At 42.0% G+C, this 23307-nt stretch overlaps 1 protein-coding gene across 6 annotated transcripts in view; it reads right to left on the minus strand.

Annotated features, from left to right (window-relative positions):
• Positions 1-23307, minus strand: part of CNST (consortin, connexin sorting protein) — a 70708-nt gene that overhangs the window by 44612 nt on the left and 2789 nt on the right. For 5 of the 6 annotated variants that reach the window (XM_077344303.1, XM_077344300.1, XM_077344308.1 and 2 more), the window contains exons 2-3: positions 22068-22253; positions 11704-12054 (exon numbers count right to left, since the gene is read on the minus strand). In XM_077344303.1, the coding sequence (XP_077200418.1) occupies positions 11704-12022 (319 nt within the window). In that variant the 5' untranslated portion in view covers positions 12023-12054; positions 22068-22253. Of the gene's footprint in view, positions 1-11703; positions 12055-20042; positions 20133-22067; positions 22254-23307 lie in introns of those variants that run through there. The other variant, XM_077344310.1, reaches the window with a different exon arrangement.

Here is a 23307-nt window from a genome sequence, read left to right on the forward strand (position 1 = left end):
GCTCCTATTTGAATCAGTGCTGTTAAAAAAAGAGCTGTTTCAATAGGTGAAATTATGACTGTATAAAGGTTAAACCAGTACTCCCCTTTCTACAGGGTCCCAATCTGAACTAGAATTGCACAGGGAATGCAAGTTTCTTCAACAATATTGGGAGGCCCACAATCACAGATCTCCTAAAGCCTAATTTAACTTAATGTAATGGGGAAAACTAATTTAAATGGGTTGGCTAGGATACTAGAGGCAGCTGAGCAAAAGCCCCCAAAGGGTTTCTAAAGGCTTAAGAACTGTGGAGTCTCTGGACTAGCACATGGAGGGCAGCTCAGCTTGAAGGATTGTCTAAGCCTTGGAAGAAGAAACAGTATACCTCAGGGTCATAGTTGAGCTAAAACTCAGACAGCACAATTAATTAATTAATTAATTAATTAATTATACAGTGTGTTAAATCCTCACAATAGCCTGTGCGATTAGGCATGACAAGAGTCAAATTGTAATGACTTGTGATCTTTAGATGAGCCAGAGCAAAATCAGGATCCACAGGTTCCCCAAGCTTGGTCAAGATAACTTAGTGATTGCACAGCTCTTTCATTCATAAGTCTAGGATGTTTCTCTAAGCTGTACCCAGTGAGCTATATCACGAAGCACAAGACTTGTGGGAACTCTTTGAGGGCTTTTATACAGCTATCACATCAAGGATATGAAGGAAACAGAGAAAGTTGTGAAATATCACTTGCCTTTTTCACTAAGCAATCAGTTCATAGAATCATAGAGTTGGAAGGGGCCATACAGGCCATCTAGTCCAACCCCCTGCTCAACGCAGGATCAGCCCTAAGCATCCTAAAGCATCCAAGAAAAGTGTGTATCCAACCTTTGCTTGAAGACTCCCAGTGAGGGGGAGTTCACCACCTCCTTAGGCAGCCTATTCCACTGCTGAACTACTCTGACTGTGAAAATTCTTTTCCTGATATCTAGCCTATATCGTTGTACTTGCAGTTTAAACCCATTATTGCTTGTCCTTTCCTCCGCAGCCAATGGGAACAGCATCCTGCCCTCCTCCAAATGACAACCTTTCAAATACTTAAAGAGGGCTATCATGTCCCCCCTCTCAGCCTCCTTTTCTCCAGGCTGAACATTCCCAAGTCCCTCAACCTATCTTCATAGGGCTTGGTCCCTGGGCCCCAGATCATCCTCATCGCTCTCCTCTGTACCCTTTCAATTTTATCGACATCCTTCTTGAAGCGAGGTCTCCAGAACTGCACACAGTACTCCAGGTGTGGTCTGACCAGTGCCGTATACAATGGGACTATGACATCTTGTGATTTTGATGTGATGCCCCTGTTGATACAGCCCAAAATGGCATTTGCCTTTTTTACCGCTGCATCACACGCTGCTCATGTTTAGTTTACAATCCACAAGTACCCCAAGGTCTCGTTCACACACAGTGCTACCTAGAAGCGTATCCCCCATCCAGTAGGCATGCTTTTCATTTTTCTGACCCAGATGCAGAACTTTACACTTATCTTTATTAAATTGCATCTTGTTCTCAGAGTTCCCAGAATTTTAAAGCAAAAACATATTTCAAAAATGTATTTTGCTAAGCTGTTCAACAAATGGTTCTCCTTCACTGAGCATGCACGTCTTAAAACATAACTCATAAATATTTAGCTCTGACAGATACTTCCATATTAAGAAAGCAAGATGCTGGGGTGAGGAAAAAAAGAGTTTTGTTAAAAAAACTTTTTGCCAATCTGTTTTTAGGTACCAAGAACCCAATACTACCTATGAGGATGTCACATCACAAACCATTATGAACTTTATAAATATTTTGTAATATCAAGAATTGTTAGCAGCAGCATATGTATTTTATATTATGGCTAAACACACAAACTAGTTATTTTTAGGCTTAGTTCAAATTATATTTACTCTCTGTGTATTAGAGCTCTATATTTAGTTGGAAGAATGCAGTTTTTTAAAACACTCAGATCTGAAGAGTGCTTACCGAGATCGTATTTAGCCTGTTGCAAAGAAGAAGCAACCATCCCTGATATGCCTCACGACTGGGAATAAAACTGACCAAATGTGGCAGCTACAAGTGTTTCTAATATGATTATTTTTGCCTATTCAATATAGTGGCACTATAGTTCCATTCAGCTGCTCAACGCCTGTATGTGTTCTGTATGTGTTGGAGGAAGGCAGATATATAAACTCTAAGGATTGGAGGGAACTGTTATTTGACTTCACTGCAGAATCCTGCTTAGCCTAGTAGAAATGCAGCGTTGCATTATTTTCCTTTATCAATATCACAAGGCACTATAGAAAAGAGCTTTTTACTTCAACCTTTAGCTAATTTATACCGTGCAAACACTGCTCGGCCTTAACACGCCTACAGAACCTCAAAACAAACTTGACCTACCTATTTGTGTAATGATGTGACATCTTGTATATTAGCTCTGAAGATAATAATGCATTTATTACAGGAAGGACATGACCTTTCTGACACTAGATTCTCCAGCTGGGTTGCTTGCTATCTGATGAGTCTCAGGACATGTAAATAAAAGTCACGATAACCAAGGAAGTCAAGAAGCTGCTAATATGTCTAGCAAATAAAGCATTCTGTATACTTAATAAGCATGGTACCACCATATTCATTATCAACTTGGCAGTGAAACCCAAAGACAATTAGGGGTTTCTGCATATTTGGGGATTTTCTGAAGTGTACAGAAAAGCATTCATTTGTAAATTCTAAAAGAAAAATCCCTGTCTTGTAAAAAAAAGTGGCCACAGCAGAATGGTACATGTCCACTGCCTTCCAGGAGGCACAGAAAGTCTTGGGTTCTTGACTTGCAGCTGAAGTGAAAGAAATTAAAATGAGGAGGGTGGAAGGTGTGGGGGGAAAGTTTGATTGAATCCATAAATAATGTCAGGAAAATGTATACTTTTGGATGCACATCCTCTGGCCCTAACCCCTTTCTGCTAGTCCAAAATGCTATAGTCTTAAGGGTTTTGATAGCTTTGCAAAAGTTGTGATGGGATTAAGGTGAATGGAAACGCAATCTTCCAGAAATCCTAAGGGATTACACCATGCCCCCTGCGGCTGTGATGGGGACAAAGCCCCTATACAATTTTAGTATCTTGAAACTGAGGTGGGGCCAGGGGTGATATTAGGCTCAGGGGGTGCATTATTTTGGAATCATAATTCCCACCATTACCAAACAAACTACTCTTCATTGCAGGCCAGGGAAAAAGAGAGAAAGATATCCCTTGCCTGAGTTGTATTCATGTCCAGATTAACAGCTTTCTGATAAATTAACCCTAAAGTTTAGCAGTCAGCATTATGGCTGTCAAGAGCTCAGCAGTCTCGCATATCTTTGGCTTTGTAAAGTCTCCAACTAACAGGATCGAAATGCTTCAGGTAGATGTTTATCTAGCGCAGTGGTCCCCAACCTTTTTCAGGCCAGGGACCGGGGGGGGGGGGAGAGAGGCGCGGATGTGCCTCCTCCCCCGCGGCGAGACAATCCCCACCTGCAGTGCGGCACTCACACAGGCATATCAAACTATAAGTTAGATGATTTTACTTCTCCTGCAGCAGACAGCTACATTTCTTTAAAAAAATATATATAGAAAAACAGAAATCCCATATACCATGTTACTGTTGACCCCCTCCCCCCAAGAGAGGAAAATAATATTTTAATCTCTCAACCATGAAAACTCAGTTTGATCATTTAAGGAACTTGCTTAATTAGGGTACACAAGACACTAGGAAACAAAAATATAATACCTTTATTCCTGTTCTTAAAGCACATATTGTTCTACCAATGCTTAGGAAAGAGCAGAACCCAACTTCTAAACCTTGCTATTCTACTGCACTATTCACAGAATTGGAAAGTGTATCATAAAGGAATATGCAGGAAGATGTGACACATTTCAGGGAACAACTATTCTTCTCTATAGCAGTGCACCAATTGTAGTTTCTTTGGTTTGTTGGTTATTAAAGGTTATGTGTCAGATGAAAACTTGTTTATCTGCCCACATCTTTGGTCAAGTTCATTCCCTCATCCATCTTCAGCTGTACCCGCTATTGTTATGAGAAAGTACACAAACACTAGCTTTAATACAAATTTTAATGCTGTTTTTATTTCATTTGTACCTTATGCCTGACATTTAAGCCAGAGTTGACTTTTAATTATTACATGTTTCAATCTAGGTATAAATTAGCTTGGGCTTTTTAATGGAGGGAGTTTATATATTTATTTATTTATATACCGCCCTCGCCAAAGGGTCAGGGTGGTTGACATGAAATGGGAACAATGCAATTAATTCAGTTATAGTACTGTGGGGTAACAACAGAAACAATAACAACAATATAATGATAATAATAAACATTGTAAAATGGTAGAATACTAGAAAAATTGAGTAACTTAAACTGAGGCCCAGTGGTTTGGGCAGATCTGTAATGATTGTAGGAGGGAGGCTTGAGGGGCCAGTGGTAAGCGGTGGTAAGCATACCTCCCCTGCCTTGGCAGTGTTCAACTGACAACTTTACATACCATCAGGAATTTGGTGATGTTCTTTGATGCCTCTCTTTCAATGGAGACTCAGATCACAGGTAGCTCTCACCTGAAGCTACTAGCACCCTGAACCGGAAGCCCTTGCTACAGTGATGTATGCAACAGTCACCTCCAGACTGGATTACTGTAACTTGCTCTATTTGAAGCTACCCTTGGGCCTGATCCAAAAACTGAACTGTGTACAAAATGTGGCTTTTTGGATCCACACGAGGATCCCTTGGATCCACACAAGGCCCACCGACAGCTACATTGGTTGCTCGTTGAGTTCCAGATCAGGTTCAAGATTTTGGTGTCGACTGTTAAGGCCTACATGGTCTCGGTCCTTCATATCTGAGGGACTGTCTCTCTCAATGTCACCTGGAGAGCACTGCATTCATTAAATACCAATTTGCTGGTAATCCCTGGCCCCAAAGAGATTTGCCTGACCTTGAACAGGGCAAGGGCTTTTTCAGCCACCTGAGATTAGAGCCCTGGTGGAACTATTACAGTTCAGCAGGGCTTGTAAGATGACACTTTTCTGCCAGACCTATGGCTGAAGCCAGGGCAGCCTAACATCATGTGGGCCTCCTGCCTCTTCAGGTTCCCCCTCCCTTCTCTTCACTGGGCAATAGCCAGCTGCCTCTTCAATAGCCAGCTGGTAGGCCAGATGGAAGATGGGTGCGGCAGGTAGGTGGGAGGGGACTAGGCCCTAGTCATTAGGCTTGGGAGTTTTTAACAGTAGGATGCTGTAAATTTGATTATGAATGTTTTAATTATGTTGTGTACCTCCCCAAACCTCTTGTGGAGAAGGGCAGCCAATAAACCATTAATAATAAAATAAATTCTTCAGGCCAGAACGCTTCTCAGTTATATCTATTAAAAGAAAACCTCAGGCACTGAAAGCAGAATGTTCTTTAATAACTTTAGCATCCACCTTTCAGTCAAGAAGTGGCCATTTTTAAAGGAGCAGCCTGAATGTCAAACGCAAAAACACAAAAGAGCAAGAGTCCAGTAGCACCTTATAAAGACTAATAGGAGCTTTCATGAGCCACTGCTCACTTCTTAAGAGGTAAAAACGTCATGAGACTTGGCTGTATGATTCTGACACAATTATTCTGTCTCAAGTAACACAAGCTGTGCATGCAGTCCATCAACCCTGCACTGGAGAATGGAAATGGCAGATATTCGCCCCAGCTCTCTCTTGAAACATACTTCTGCACAATCTGTTTCCAGCCTTAAATGTACATAATGTTGGGTTCCAGAGATGGATTAGATATCCCACTCTTGTACCACCCATCCATTTAGCTCACTGGCAGGTGCCCTATCCAAACTACCTGCCAGTACTCCATTATATGAAAAGAAGCGTTTTAAATACTTTCTGGTATTTTTTTTCCCTATGGATAGGCGGCTTGGTACCGCTGAGTGACATTAAAGGGAATCCTTTACAGTTCTGCTCGAGATTTTAGTTGCCTTTGATAAGGACAGCCTTGTTTTGTTAAAGCACCTTGAAAATGAAGCATTGATTAAAGGATGGTAATAAAATGCTTTAGACCAGGGGTAGTCAAACTGCGCCCCTCCAGATGTCCATGGACTACAATTCCCAGAAGCCCCTGCCAGCATTAGAGGGCCGCAGTTTGACTACCCCTGCTTTAGACCCTTAAAAATCTGTGATCAGAAATTGTCAGAGATAATCAAAGTGAATACTGTTCAGCAAAAGAAACCTAAGCAAAAGAAATCCTAAGGCAATACAATCAACTTAATGCAATAAAAAAACAAGAGTAATCTCTCCTTATGTATTCTTTCTTTTCTTTTTTGATTCCTTTATTCGTTGGGACTTCTACCAGAATGGCATCCTGATAATGGTAACATCATTAGATTTGCTTGGTTCACATACAAGTCTTTATGTAAAAATTGATTTGGAGTTTATGTTGTTTCTACAGGTTTAAAATAAGCTATTGGATAGAAATACATTATATTTGAAAATTTGCTATTTGAGGTATGTGCTTTAACATTATACTATGTGCAATTTGCAGTGCAGATTATCTATGCAATATATTGTAAGATTTATTTGTATTGTTGTCTAGGACTTCCCACTGAGGAAAGTTGTTTTCCATTGAAAACGGACCTTACCAGGAGGCTGTTCTGGTAGACGTCCTGATAAATAAAGGAATAAGAAAAGAAGGAATACATAAGGAGAGATTACTATTGTTCTTGATTGTATTAAGTCGACTGTTTGCCTTAGGTTTCTTTTAGTGAACAGAGATAATGAATCTATAATATGGAACAATCTGTGGGGTTCCACAGGGTTGAGCATTAGCACCCTACTTTTCAATGGATACATAAGACTTTTGAGATAGTCCACAGCTTTGAAGTTGGGAATAAACAAAATGCTAATTTAAATAACTTATTTAAATACAACTCTAGAATGAAGCAGTGGCCCTCACCTGAGGGTTTCTTCTCTTCAGTGGGGTGAAGTCATCTAGCTGGTTAGGTCACGCTTCTACTCGCTCAGGTAGGGCAAACTGAAATGCAAATTAAATTGCTCAGACTCCTCGAGTGACCATTGAGTGATCTCTCCAGTCTCGGTCAAGCCCTGCTGCAAAAACTATGGTCACATTCAGTACTCCAGTTTTCTATCTATCTATATGTCGCCGTTTGAGCCCTGACAACTTATTCCGCTAGGGTGGGCAGTGGATGATTTTGCCCCACTGAAGAAAAGAAACCCTTAGGTGAGGGCCAACTGTTTCATTCTCCTTCCTGGGGAGCCCCATTTGTCCTATTTGGATGCTCCCAAGCAGTGGGCTCCCCAATCACGGTGGCTGGCGTTGGTTGTGATGATGATCTGAGGGGCTGCGTGAATGGGATTCCCCTGCCCAGATGTGGACACCAAAGTAGAGCCATGGCTATCCGTGCTGGGATGCAGGTCAGTCTGTGTCAACTGCGAGCAATATCGTGCTGGTATGGCAGAAACAGCCACTGAAGTGGTTGCGTGTGGAACTGTACCCAGGGAATCATGCCTATCATTGAGATCATCAGGTTGTGGATGGCAGCGAGGTGCATTATGTCTGAAGAGTGCTGAGTGCTCAGTTGCCACACCAGGGATCTTCTGCTGTTTTTCTATTGGGAGAAAAACCCAGCCCAAATGGGTACAAATTCTGGCTCCAAGGTGGGTCAAGTCCGATGTGGGAGTCAACTGACTTTTGTCTAACAGAAATCCATGCTCCTGGAGTATGGAAACCGTGTGCTGGGTGACCCAGTGTGCTGTTGCTCCATCTAATTATGGGTAGACATGGATTCCAGAGAGTCTGAGTCAAGCCACCAGAGCCACCATGAACTTGGTAAAAACTCGGGGAGCCAAAGAGAAACTGAAAGAGAGCCATGTATTGACAGTGGCATCCTTTGTATGAGAACTGAAGGACTTGCCTGGAGGCCTTGTGTATAGAGATATGCAGGTATGCTTCCTTGAAATTGAGAGAAGTCAGCAAATCTGCGGTTTGCAGTATTTGTAGTATGTGCCACAGGGATTCCAACAAAGTGCCGCTTCTTCACCCACTTGTTGAGGCCCCTGAGGTTTAAGACTGCCTGCCAATCTCCAGATTTTTGGGCACGATGAAAAGCATTGAGTACACGCCAGTGAAGTGCTGGTCTGGAGGGACTTCCTTTACTGCCGCGATGTGTATTAAATGGTGAATGGCCTCGGCCAGAAGGCGCCTGCGGTGAAGCAACTTGGGAATTGGAGAAGACTTGAAACTCCTGGGTAAGTTGGGAGGTGAGTTCTATGCGGTAACCCTCGGAGACCATGGAGAGGACCCATTGGTCCAAAGTTGTCCAGCTCCAGACCTCCCTGAAAAAACGGAGCTGGCCACCCACTGCATAGTCAAGCAGATGGTGCTCCTTGGGGAGCACCACCTCTGAGTGGAGATCCATTACAGGCGCATCATTGAGTAGAATCTTGAGATCTTCTATGGCCTCCTCTATTAGAATACAGAGCTTTTGGGCAATGGAAGTTAGTGATCTTACTGCCCCTGGGACAGCACATTCTGCCTTGATGACCTCATCAAACTGGTCTGGGAAGAGATGTGGTGTTTGTGTGGGGATGGGTTTCTTGAACACCTGAGCATCAAGATTAGCTGAAGCTACCGAGCGTGGTTTGCCTGGGATCTCTATCTTGTAACTGAGAGTGGAGATTACCTTTGGAAGAATGTGTGGCAGATATTCAGGCAAAAATAATCTGGTGGAAGTCTCCTTGGTTGCTTGCTCCTCTCCGGAAAGCTTGACTTCCTCTCTTTCTGATAGGGGGGGTCTGAGTGGGAGACAATTGAAGGATGATCCTCTTCAGACTCAGAGGAGTGGTGTCTGGACCTCTGGCCCATGTTAGAGTCAGGTCTGGGGAGTACAGTGGCATCCCCACTGCACCTGGAGCATGACTCCTCATCCTCCAAAGCTTTGGAGACTTCTGGCGCCCTCTCCTGCCTTTCCAGAGATGCCCTACGCCTCCTTTGTCTGAAAACCACATTGTGGGAGGAATAGGAGTCCAGGGGATTGTGTGTCTCCAGATATTTCCTAGTAGGGTAGGCAGGTCTGGTCCTCAGGGCCATGAGTCTTATCCACCGAAGGAACTTGAGGAAGAACTCTTCTTCCTGGTTGTCCTCATCGTCCCAGGGGCCTATGCGCTGGTGGTAACAAGAGGTAGCTGGGTATTGTGCCAGGTGGCCTGCATGTGGGGCAGGTAGGCCGCCAGGTATCCCACCTCTCTGGGTCTCAGGTCTCCAGCCAGGGTCCATGATCATATTGGCCGCATGGGCGCTGCCATCATGTCCCTACCGGCCCAGCTGGGTCTGGTCCAGGGGCTCTCTGTGTGGTCCTAGAGCTCTGGGACAAGCCGGTCACACACTTGGGAGTGGGCCAAGGGGGGGGGGAAGGCCAGAGTTGCTTCCAAGCAATGGGGGCTCACCAATGGGGTGCGCTGGACCTTCACGATTCCCACGACGCTCCGGCATGTGCCTCTCCTGGGTGCGGACTTTATGGGGGCAGCTGGGGCCCGAATCAGGCTGCAGCTGGCACTCTGGAGCTCCGGAGCACTCTGTGCCACCCATGAGAAGGGACTCCTCTGTGCCCTTTTTCTGCTTTACTGGCTGCTCCATGGCTGCAGTAGAAGGGGAGGTGGCATCTTGGGGCGCAGCTCGACCCTTCTTGCCGGAGCTGGTCTTTTCCACCCTCTTAGTCTTCTGGGTAGCTTTAGAATGAGGGCGGGCTCCGCAAGCTCCGTGGAGGATTGGGAGACTGGAGCTCTACTCCATTCCTCAGGAGCTTCTCCACTGGGTCTTTGTTTCTGCAGCTCAGCAGCACTGGTTGCCGGCTACTCCTTCAGGCATGTTCTTGGCCATGACTGGCTCCACTGGAGCACGAAAGTGTATTTTCAGTAAGAAAATCAGGCAGTAAAGAGGCAATGGTGTTGCCATGAGAGAAATCCATTCTGAATCTCGGTTCTAGTTTGTAGTCCTTCAGTGTTGCCAAAGAGCAGGGCTCTGAGCGTCCTACCTGAGCAGTGGAGCAAACTAGACTGGAGAGGTCACTCAATGGTCACTCGAGGAGGCTCAGCAATTTAATTTGCTTTTCAATTTGCCCTACCTGAGCGAGCAGAAGCGTGACCTAACCATCTGGATGACTTTGGCCCCACTGAAGGAGAAGATGCTGAAGGAGAAGAGCTCAGAGAAAATGGCTGAGGAATAATGAAATGAAACTGAATTTAAGATTGAGATTACTCCTATTTTGAGATCATTGTGTTACACTCAGAGAGTGCGCTAGGGAGGCTTCTGTACATATGGCTTTCAGAAACAGATGTAAGATAACGTTGTTTAGGAGGACCGAGGGGGATGATGTATAGAAGCAGTTCTGCTTCAGTCATGGCTGGGTGTAGTGGTTAAGAGTGGCAGCTTCTGATCTGGAGAGCTTCTAATCTTGATTTCCCACTCCTTCACAGGCAGCCATATAGGTAACCTTGGGCTAGTCACAGTCCTGTTAGAGCTGTTCTCAGGCAGTTTCTCTCAGAGCTCTTTCAGCCCCACCTACCTCACTGCATGCCTGTTGTGGGGAGAGGAGCAGAAGGCGATTGTAAGCAGCTTTGAGTTTCCTTTGAGTAATAAAAAGCGGGGTATAAAAACCAATTCTTAAACTTTTCTGACAGCCACAAAAGGAGGCTACAAATAGTTGAAATCTTGAACATTCTTCCTGACAGCATAAGCCTCAAGCTAAGCTGCATTCAATATTCAAATATGGTGAGATAATATAAATTGTATAAACATACACATATGCAGAAAACCAGTTAAGGAAACAGATTTTTAAAGCTTCAAATCCAAATTTACTCATTTGCAGCATCTACCTTAAAAGTAACAAAAGGTATTTTACTGAATTTGTAACTGCAATTCTATTTTTATAAAAAGGGATTTACAATGTTGAATGTACCAGTGTCCAATCTGTGCTTTTTCTTCTAATGATCAGTATCTTGAATATGATCATGATTCCTTAGTCATACGTTTATTTCTGCTGGCTCCTTTCTTCCAACAGAGGCAACAGCTAATTCTCATCTTTTCCTATCTGCCCCCTCTTGCTATTTGCCAAGAAGCAGACTGCTTTTCTTTCTCAGTATTCTCAACATTTTCAGAGAAAGGAGGACAAGAGAGTCAAGCGGGCCATAGATTGTAACTCCAACAATGCTCATCATTCCTGTCCTCACAAGCAAAGTTACATTTTTCTAAGTCCATTAGAATATTTTCTTTTTAAATTGGCTATACGCAGAGCCACTCATTCCTGTCCATTAACATCTTCACGTTGTCCCTTAGTTCCTAGCTAGAAAATCCTATTTTGGCTACACAGTCCAGCTAGAAGCAATCAGTACAGCAGTACATTATGCACATCTTAAGCAGTAGGAAAAGAAAGATAAGAGTCATGTTAACATTTTCATAGTCAGCATAAGCATTATTGAACTGGAACCTATGATCCTTCGAGCTCTTTCCAAAGCAAGGAATACAGATATTGCACTTAATAACTCATATGTATGTGCTCCCAAGTCAGAAAACAAATGTAAGACGAATTCAAGGAATATAACCAATATCCTTCCTTCAATCATGCAAATTTTTTGTTTAGGAAGCAGTTATACCTTTCTTGATGCAGTCTCTTGTTTTTCTTGGACTCTTGTTTTCACTTAAGGATTCTTGACTGAAGGATGCACAGATACCACTGTCCTCCCCTTCATTATTATTGATGCTGTCTTGCTCAATTACTCCCATCACTTTGTCCCTGCTTTTCAGGTCCTCGTGCCTGCGGCCATTAAGTGGGTTCTCATTTTCATCTGGTGGAGAAGTCAAGCAAGTGTTTATCTTTTCTGAATGAGTGTCGGCACAAAGCTGGTCTTGCACGTTTAACTGCAGGTCATTGGTAGGAGATTCCCTGTCATCCATTAGAACGTTCCTATTCATTTATATCCACTTTGTTGAAATGATTCTCAGCTCTAAAAAATTTAAATAAAATGAAATAATTATAATAGAAACTCAATCCTATTATTTTATTAGCCAGACTCAATTAAGACACGCATGCGAATGCCAACAGGCCCTTAAATATAGTATAAACAAAAATATACAAAATATCTTAGTTAAAAAGCCAGTATTATACTGAGAGCTCCAGGTGCCCTCCGAACCAGGGTTTGCAAGCTAGCATGGGAAACCAGTATGGTGTAAGAGTGGCAGACTCTAATCATTCCTCCACATGAAGACTACTGGGTGACAATGGCTCACAGTTCTCTCAGAACTCTCTCAGCCCCATCAACCTTACAGGGTGTCTTCTGTGGGGAGAGGAAGCCACTCTGAAACTCCTTAGGGACAGAGAAAAGGTAAAGGTAAAGGTATCCCCTGTGCAAGCACCGAGTCATGTCTGACCCTTGGGGTGACGCCCTCTAGCGTTTTCTTGGCAGACTCAATACGGGGTGGTTTGCCAGTGCCTTCCCCAAGGGACAGAGAAAAGCAGGGTATAAAAAACCCCAAACTTAAACCAAATTTCAGCTATTGGATATCAGAGAAACCTTGGTTAGCATAGGTTCTGTTTGGTAACACTGCACATTTAACAGTAGAATATTATTACAGTATTTGCTGGCGTATAAGACTACTTTCCCCCCCTGAAAAACATGCCTCCAAGTGCGGGGGGGGGGTCGTCTTATACGCCGGGTGCACTTCAGTTGGGATAGACATAGCTGCCCATAGTGGCCCATAGTACTGTATTTTGAGTGGAAATGTTGGGGGGGGTCGTCTTATACGCCGGTAAATTGGGGAAGCGGGGCAAAGGAGTGCAGTGGCCCATCTCCCAATCCAGAGATCACATTTTTTATTCTTTAAGACACTCAGGGTGGCGTACAGGGTTCTCCTTTCTTCCTTCTTATCTTCCTAAAACAATGTTATGAGAATGAGTAGTCCAAAGTCTTCCACAGAATGTAATACTTGAGTCGGAATTGGAATCCAGGTTTCCCCACTCTATGTGCAGCAGGCTAACCACCATACAGTACTGGTTTTCAACCTCTGCTGAAATATCACATTTGCAGGGAGCCAAAGGCAAGAAATGCAAAAGACAGTAGGGAAACCTATATACTTCTACTGGTCAAGTAATTAGTGGTCCTGAGCTACACTTGCCTGTTCTTAACATGTAATAACCTATTGTATGTGTACTTTTATGTCTATTCGGAAAGTACAAATACTTCTGCATCTGTGGATGAACACTGAGATTTATTGAAGTTTATATCTGGATTAAGAAGACAGGCCTGAAAAGGCTATTTGGCAACACGGAAGTGGAGAGAGAGAGAGAGAGAGAGAGAGAGAGAGAGAGAGAGAGAGAGAGAGGGAGAGGCTGGCCTTGCTAACACAAGCAATAAATGCTATCTGTAATACTACTAAAATGGCTCCAGTGATATTTGTTTATTTAATTGGGCACTGTTCTCTTGCCACTATAGTTCCATGTTTGCACTGGCAGTTTGTTGAACTTTTAGGGTTTTTTAAAAGACAAATTCTACACAAATCTAAAATGCATTATCAGGCCACTATTATTTTGAGTGCTTTTTTATACAGCAAAGCAAGCATTTCAAGGAAATGTGCATTAACACCAATTTTAGCTTTTTAATAGGACGTCACGAGTCACATTTAGATAGACAATCTTTTGCAGACACGTTTTGTGGTCTCATGATCTTAGCCATAATGCAGCTTCAGCAATATGGCTGAATATGTTAAACGTGGAACAGAGCTTTTTAGAACACAAAACATTGTGTTCTCGTGACCAAAATGAATACTTTAAGCCAGATTGTCCTACTGAAAAAGGAGAAAATTTGTAAAAATCAAAATAATTATATAATGAGTCTCATGCTTGCTCTGCTCATATAGAAGGAAGAGGGCAATTCTCTTTTTCAAAGCAGCCCTGTGTGTCATGCTGGATTTGATTAACAAGGATTCCCTACCCCCCCCCCCCCCCCGAGGCTTTTTGGGTCACACAGAGGGCTGCTGGGGAAAAGACAGGAAAATCCATTTTGACAAATTGCTTCTGTTTATGGAAGTAAGGATTTAACCCATTGAACTGTTGTCCCTCTATCAGCTGACCCAAGATTCTATAACTGAGAAAGTAATTAAATATTTGTTAGAGAATTGGTCTACAGAGCTGCACTCCAGATACTCTTTCCTAGTCATTTTACTATTTATGTCATATTTATTAGACTATCTTTAAAAATCCTCAAATTGGTTAACAAAAATGTTATGAAACCATGAAAGTGTCACTTTGTGTTCCAGAGTCCCTGGTTAAGAATTTATTTGACCAGAACCAGTGTTCACCTCCTATTAAAATTTCACAAAACCCATATCCCCCCTTCTGATCTTCTATCAGCATTTTAATAAAGGCTAACGACAACTGAGAACCAAACTGCTTGCACATGAATGTACCATTTCACTATAAAACTTGAACAAATAATTCAATATGACCATGTTGCATCATAATTACTAATTACATATTTGCTTCCTAAGTTTTTGTTTTTCAAAATAACTTCCTACACATGGTAGGGTTATCAGGCCCAACTTGGCAATGTGGGAAACTGGGCTGAGCAAGAACGTGGGGAAATGGCTGTCAGTGCCATCATTTCTGAGAAAAAGCCCCCGGGGAGGGCGATGGATGGCTGCTGCTGGAGAACAGGGGCAGAGAAACCTGCCATGTAGAATCCCATTGTCATCGTGTTGTACAGCAATAACAGGGAAACCACACAAGTCTGTCCCGGTGTATAAAGTGCCTATATTACACCTTGTAGGATTCTCCAAGAGGAAGGTTTTGTATTTTTATACCTCTGAATGTAGCAGTCAGTCATCGCAGGGTATAACTGGTTATCAGCTGTCTGATAAAAGCCTCCAGGGAACGGCAGGTTAGAAATGTAATAAAAAATTTAAAGCATTAATAAGATCTTATCAGGCTACACTATCACATCAAAGTATGTGTGCAAATGCAGGTCTCATATAAGCAATGTGCTTGACCATTATGGATACAGGAATATGATTATTACAGAATTTTCGAGGTTTAAGTGTTTCAGTGTCAAAGCTTGCTTTGTTCAATGGAATGATGGAGCTTTGACTCTTCAAGGTTTACCCTCCCCACCCCACCATCTTTTTGTTTTTTAAGATGCTACTGGACTTGAATCTAATTGTTCTACTGCAGACCAACATGGCTATACCCTCTGAAACTATCTTAATGATTTCTGTATTTTAAAAAGGTAAAGGTATCCCCTGTGCAAGCACCGGGTCATGTCTGACTCTTGGGGTGACGCCCTCCAGCGTTTTCATGGCAGACTCAATACGGGGTGGTTTGCCAGTGCCTTCCCCATTCTGTATTTTACTGAATAGTTAAATTGTGTGTATGAGAAATTATTGATTTTTGTCAGTGCTTCTAACTTGTTTTGCAACTGCTTTTGGCTACAATGCAGTAAAAGTTATTCTCACATGGAGACATATGCAAATACATAATTGTGTTTATACCTTTTGCACATACTAATTCTGTTGCCTTCTTTTTCCTCAGATTTATAACTTGCATTATTTTTGACATGGTCAAGTTACCACAAGGTAATTGTGACACACCAGTTATGCAAACTATTTGGTTTACACATTCTCTTGAGTTCTTGGGTGGAAAGAGATTAGTCTCATTTTCAGCTTTTCATTTTTGTGGTAAACATCATCCTTGCTACAACAATCAAGTTAAATGAAATACTTGCTATGTAAGCAGATGCAAAACAGCAACTCAAGAGGAACAAAAGTTAAATGAGAATCAAATATGCCTGTTCAGAATACAAATCAGTAGAAGAAAGGCTGGAACAAATAAGTGTAAATGACTGATCTCATTTTGGTTTAATGGAATTATTTTCTCTCTCAATATCTTGATGGGAAAGATTAAGAACTGATGGCAAACAAGTCATTGTTGCATGATCACTATTCCTCTGATGAAGAAGAAATGGTGCTGGATGCATAATTCTTTCATAGCTTCCGTAGCAAGATCACAGCAACAGTACACTCCAGTGTCCCCAAAAGGACTCAGAAATGAGTTCTGCAAAAATGGGATGTTCTTTATCGACATCCCATTTCTCCCAAATGGTAATCACAAAATATATTACTATTTACAAAAGTTCTTGAGAACTTACAATCAATTCAAATAATTAAATCAACTAGCTTAGATATCTAGCCAAATGTTATTTTTATAAAATGTTAGTGGTCATCAACTGCCATGAAGCTACACACCGTTCTAGAAGTATTCTTGAGAGGAGAGCAAGAGCAAAGATGGCACTTTGCAACATAACAAGGTGATTATATGCACTCTTCAGACAGGTAACATTCACTGGAATGTGATCACAAACAGAATCAGGGGAAAGTAGCTATTGTTAGAAAGTACTCCAATACTGTCAGGTATTTAACATCTAAATTAAACTCAAAACAAACAGCAGCACTATATAATAGCAAAACTACCCCTTATCAAAAAACTTTACTTCTCTTGCACTCTTGACATTGAGATTGCAGATATTTTAAAAACCTAAACAGAAAAAATCTACTAAAAAGCTGCTTTAACTATTTACTTGTTTGCATTGTACCTACCATGAAAGGAGTACTTCAGTATCACTGGGCAATTTAGAGCTTGCACAGACACCTACCTTTCAGCCCAGAAGATTGCAGATTAAAATGGGAATCTCATTCAATTTGTCTATTTTTAAAAAAAAACCTTCAAGTTTTGTTCTCAATTGAATGAACTATAGTCTAAAATGCACAATTCTCAAAGTAATGCTGCTTGTAATCATTTAAGATAAATCTTTCAGGCAAACAGAAAACTCTGAGAACCACAAGTGGAGTTTTACTTTTCCTGCCTCCCACTTACCCCAACAACTGCAGTCCCAGAGCAGCTTTGCCAGTTTCAAGTTGGGAAAGGGTTGAAGATTTAGGGGCGGAACTTTGGGAGGGCAGGGTATGGGGAGAGAAGGCACCTCAGTGGGGGGTAATGCCACAGAGTCCACCTCCAAAACATTTTTTATCCAGAGGGCCTGATCTATGTCATCTGGAGATGTCCAGGCCTCACCTGGAGGTTGGCAAAGCTACCACTAAGTCTGCTGAAAAACCTGCTCCCTTGAAATTGCCATGAAATTGCCTTGTGAGGCTGAGGCAGATGAACAAAGGAAATTAGTGGCAACTGTAGCCCTTCCCATTTTGCCTAAGTGGAAGTGCCTTCCACTCCCAAAATTATACCTTTGAATCTAACCCAAAATGAAGAGCCACCAGGAAGAAGTCCAGTGAGTCAAATAGTTGCACTTTATATGTCAAGGGAGGTCAGAGTAAATTGAACTGTTTCTCTAGTTCTGGCAATGTAATTCCAGAGAGATAGCATTTCACAGTTGTGAAATACAATCACCATCTTTTGCAAGCATGAGAGGGTTCCTCTCTTGAAAAGTGAAGTAGTTAATTCAAGTAAAAGCTCTTCTCAAAGGCTCAGAAATATGCAGATGCACATTATGTTAAAGCTACAGATTACCTAGATTGCTACTACCCTCCCACAAATTGAAAACCTGGTATTTAACAACAAAATGCTGAGGCAAAGAAAGGGTTTCACATAATTAGGGAAATTGTTTTATGAGCCCTAACATAACACTTATGTAAATTACCCATCTGAGATGTACTCTGAAAACATGCATCACAATATCCATGATAAATGGGCAAAAGCTTTCCAATCTTTTTCCACAATGGAGAAAAATGAAGGGGAAATACTTAAATGACTGCCTAGCAAAGAGATAATCATATAGGACCGCACTTAAACTAGTGAGCATCTGTGGTTAAGATGATGAAACATACCTCTTTCTGTAAAGAAACAGTTTAATTCTTACTGGGGGTACAGTTTCTGATGCTAACATGAAAAGACTTCCATTACTTTACCCGCTGAACTTGTTACTTCAGAGTAAAGAATGAGGCAAACTAACTGTTCTGTTAAATGCAGTGCCATGAAATACAAAATACTCCCATGACAGTTGGAAGATTATACCGACAGGCAGATTACAGAATTGTGGTCTGCCAGGGAGAGTTATTTCAGAAGACAAGAGTAACTGGAAAACACAATTATGCTAAGAAACGTTGAAGGCAGCAAGAGAAAAGGAAGGTCCACCATGAAATGACTCCGTTAAGGAAGCCATGGTCCCCAGTTTGCAAGACCTAGGTAGGACTGTTCGATAGGATGCTTAGGAGGTTGTTAATTCATAGAGTCACTATAAACTGGAAGTGACTTGATGGCATGTAAAATACACACAGAGTAGCCGCAGGAATGGTGTGAGACCCTTATTGGAAGTGCAAAAGGATTTCTAATACTGTGGATGTTGTAAGTAAGGGATCTGACAAGAACAGTTAAACTGATAAAATATGTCTGAGTTAAGGAAGTATAATAGAGTTTAAGTTGCTGTATCAGTATAATGGGAATCAAATTTCAAGAAAATACTCGTAAATTTATTAAAGCGTTCATTTTATGATGAGATTGGCATACAGTGAACAAAAAAAATCTGTAAAAGAGCATAAATGAAGGACAAGACCACTACAAGGCTAACAAGAAACTTGAAGAAAACACATCCCATTTTCTACTGAAGAAAACAGTATGCCTGTTACTGGTTTTTTTCCATCAAATTATCATGATTCTAAAGTTTGATGTGAAAGTTGGACCATAAGGAAGGCCGAGCGTCAAAGAATTGAGGCTTTTGAACTCTGGTGCTATAGAAGACTCTTGCGAGTCCCTTGGACTGCAAGGCGAACAAACCGGTCAGTCCTAGAGGAGATCAACCCTGACTGCTCTTTAGAAGGCCAGATCCTGAAGATGAAACTCAAATACTTTGGCCACCTCATGAGAAGGAAGGACTCCCTGGAGAAGAGCCTAATGCTTGGAGCGATCGAGGGCAAAAGAAGAAGGGGACGACAGAGAATGAGGTGGCTGGATGGAGTCACCGAAGCAGTAGGTGCAAACGTAAATGGACTCCGGGGAATGGTAGAGGACAGGAAGGCCTGGAGGATCATTGTCCATGGGGTTGCGATGGGTCGGACGCGACTTCGCACATAACAACAACAACAAAGTTTGATGTAATTATTTTGTAGTGATTAATTATAATATATGCAACTTATATTTGCAAGCTTGAGCATTCAATTGAGGAAGCACAGTATAAATAAAATAATCAGATAACTTCATTTAGAAGCTGTGGTATAAAATTCTGAAATTTCAGAGGATTAAAGGGAAAGTTAGATAACATTATGAAAAGTATCATCCAGTTTACACCTGTTAGTTTTTATACCACCCACCTTACTGGAGGTCAACAACTTATGTTCCTCCTTCCACATCATATTCTTAAATATGTTTATCCTAACATTGCAGCTGATGACAGAAAAGTGATACTTCCTGCCAAGCAAGTAGCATCTTGCTAAATGCGCTGCTCAACCTAACTTGTCACAAAGATTTAAATGGATGGTTTCTGATAAATCTCTTTTGGTTATCAGCAAAGTTGAAATGGCATATGCAACTGCAGCAAATAAGGGGTTCCTTGTTCTCAGGCATCTGCCATTTAGAACTGAGAAATTCATATTCCTTAAACTTTATCATTTGTTTCATTTTTTTTCAATTTCTGTACTGCCCTCCCTGCAAGCCATCACAAAGCGGTGTACAACAATAATTAAATAGACAGGAACTAAATTAAAAATTAATTAAATTAAAATATACTTAATAGTTATAAAACCACTCATGCAAAACTCAAGCAGATTATCTGATTATGGATAAGAGTGTACCAAAGCTAAATAAAGGTAGTAGTATATATTGTCTTCATATACAAGAACCAATATGAAACATGTTTCGGCACGCCATTAAGTAACAAAAACATACATAAAACTGACCAATCACAGAATAAGCCTTGCTCATACTAAGATGCTCCCTCACCAATGGTAACTTATCAAGATGTAAAAATATTTCCTTTGCTCATGCATCTTCTTGGGTCTCAAAGCTCCAATGGAGTGCTCAGGTACAACTGGAAAAGAATCAGCATCCACAGGGGAACATCTCAGTGTGAGTAAATGATATTTTAGCACTTCTGAACATATTGTTAAATTATATACTACTAGTAAAAAAGCCCATTGTATCCGAAATACAATGGGCGCTAGCAGACTGGGGCAGAGTAAAAGGTGGCTTACGGTTGAGCGGGTGGGCTCCCTCGCGGCGTCTTCTGGCTGGCGGCCATTTTCTTAATGTAGGTGGTGTGTAGTCCGATGCCGGGGCGCTAGGGGTCTGGGGAGCTGTTTTCTCCCCCCCTCCCCCGTTGCGGGAAAAAGCTCCCCAGGCCCCGGGGAAGGCGCTCTGTGGCTCTGCGAGCCGCGGAGTGCCTTCCCCGGGGCCTGGGGAGGCTGCCGGGGGCTCCCTGGCCGGTGGCCTGACGCGTCGGAGGCGCTTTGCGCCTCCGACGTGTCAGGCCGCCGGCAAGGAAGCAACTGCGAGCCGCGCTTTGCGCAGCTCGCAGTTGCTTCCTTGTGAGTAGGGTGGGAATCAGCCGAGCCAATCGATTGGCTCGGCCGATGGTCTGTCCAGAGGAAGGGGCCAATCGGCACCCTTCCTCATCCCGGACCGAGCCCGCCCTAACTCCTCCCACACAGCCCTTACAGCTTTATTTAGTCCGTGGTGCCTGCGGCGCCGCGGGCTGTGTTAAGATGTTTTGTACATTTTACTTTTCCCCCTTTGTTCTAGCGTTTTAATTACCCCTCACTGGCAGTTTTCAAGCAGCGGCTGGACAGATACTTATCATGGATGCTTTAGGCTGATTCTGCATTGAGCAGGGGGTGAGTGTGGACTAGACATAGGGTAGTCAACCTGCGGTCCTCCAGATGTCCATAGACATCTGGAGGACCACAAGTTGACTACCCCTGGACTAGATGGTCTGTGCAGCCCCTTCCAACTCTATGATTCTAGCACAGATTTGTGTCCCCCCCATTTTTTTGTTGCACTGTGCAGCATCCACCCTACTTGCCATGTGTGGAGGGGGGAATGCCACTGATTAAACCAGATTGGAGGAAGAGGGCAGGAGTCACTAATGCCCACCACCTCAGGAGAACAGATGACTGGGAAGTGTGGCAAGGAAAAGGCAGAGTGGTGGAAGGAGGGGAAAAACAAGCTTGCTTTCCTGTGAGCTTGCTGAGAGGGAAGGAACAACAGCCTGAGCTACTGCTACCACATCAGCTAGGACTGTGGAAGTAGTACAGTTGAGGATAAGTGAACCAAGTGGGGGAGGGGGGAGCATGGGATCCCCCTGTGAATCCTGCAGGTTCCCACTGTTGCTGATCCATGATAATTACACTGAAAGCTAAAAAATAAGCTCCTGAAAGCTATGACAAAGTTTCTGTAAACAAATAATTTCTGTAACAAACAAGCATAAAATACTTCCCTTGTAGACAAGCATTTATTTTGATGTTTTAAATGTTCATTGGTTTATCTGAACACATATAGACTTCAATCTAATGCCTAACTGGCAGTAATGACCCTGCCCTTCTGCCTATTACAAATATTTAGTTATGCATATAATTCAGATTTAAGCAATTAACCATGAATGTAAAAATGTGTATCTCAAACCGATTATGTTATTTGCACCCAATGCCTAATTTAAGAGTAATAAAAGACAGCATTTCCTGTTTTGAAAGTTGTTAAATTATCTTGCTTTCATTGCATCTTCAGCACAATCAAGCAAAAAGAACTTGGATATACCATATTAAAGAGAGTTCTCTAACCATGGGTAAACTTTTCATTGGTAACAAGAGCCTGCAACAGGAAGGGGAAGGCATGAGCAGAATCCCACTTGTGCTACTTTGGACATCACCCAATATTTCATAAAACTAAGGAGCTGAATGTTCAAGCAACACTAAGAATTTTGATCATAGTTTTCTGCCTTCCCCACCTGAAATTGGGAAAAAACACACTTACCATTTTCTTAGCTCTCAAAACTGCTTTTCAAGAGGGTTACAGAGCCAAGGAGATGATATTGTTTAGGCGCCAAAGAGCTCACACATAGTTGCCTGGTATCTGCTCATTCTGCAACATACCAACTTGTCTGCTCATTCCGCATTAAATAAACAAAGATTTCTAGCCAGTTGCTTCCTCCTCTTCTCTCTATAAAGGGAAAAAGAAAATTAATGTGCAAGCAATGTAGAAGGAACAGGACAGTAATCTAATAAGCTAACATGCAGAACATAACCTTGAGTTTTTCAACATAGGATATTCCATAGAAATTGGCATAAAGCTTCTGAATACAATACAATCTTAATCAGAAATCAATGAAGTCAATGTGTTTAGAAGCATGTAACTGGCCTTAGAATTGTACTGCTAATAATTTGCAATATCAGATATATATTCTGACTTTGAACTGTTAAAGCAGTGGTTCTCAACCTGGGGGTCGGGACCCCTTTGGGGGTCAAATGACCATTTCACAGGCTCGCGGCAGGGCAAGCAGCTTGGCCAGGGGGGTGCCATCCATGCAACAGCCTTGTGGGGTAGATTGAGATAGAGCGTTAGTCTATCTGGAGTAGCGGAAAAGAGCGAGATTGGCATGGTGAGATAAGAGACTGAACTGAGAAACCCTGGAATAAAAACAATTTATATACAATCATGAACAATGAAACTTCATGCCATCGGTCAGTTTCAGTTTAATTTCTGTGAAAGAACACTTGCATAATTTTATGGTTGGGGTCAGAACAGTATTAAAGGGTTGCGGCATTAGGAAGGTTGAGAACCACTGTGTTCCGTAACTGTAAATTGGATTCTAGTTTTGAGATAATAAAATTAATATGAGCTGTTCGGCAGAATAAAGAACTTTGTTTTACATTTTGAAGTATATTAATAAAAACACTCAGTTGAATTCTAAAGTGTTTTATGTTATATATATTAGTAGGATCATGGCTGCAATACACACAGAGGATTTTTAAAAATTTAAATTTTTGGAGTACAAGGTAAATAGGTTAATTGACCCCAGTTTCCACAGACAACAAGCATCCAAATTAAATGCTTCCATTAGCACAACCACATCAGTAATATATACTCTAAACATGAGAATGCATAAGTCTATCAACATAAGGAAGTAAGACAGATTTGGTGGCTTGGACCCAGAAAGTAACTCCAGATATACCAACACACCATATCACAAACTGTCTTGAGAAGAAAAAAAAAC

This window comes from Paroedura picta, chromosome 1 (assembly GCF_049243985.1).
Source record: "Paroedura picta isolate Pp20150507F chromosome 1, Ppicta_v3.0, whole genome shotgun sequence".
Classification (NCBI taxonomy): domain Eukaryota; kingdom Metazoa; phylum Chordata; class Lepidosauria; order Squamata; family Gekkonidae; genus Paroedura; species Paroedura picta.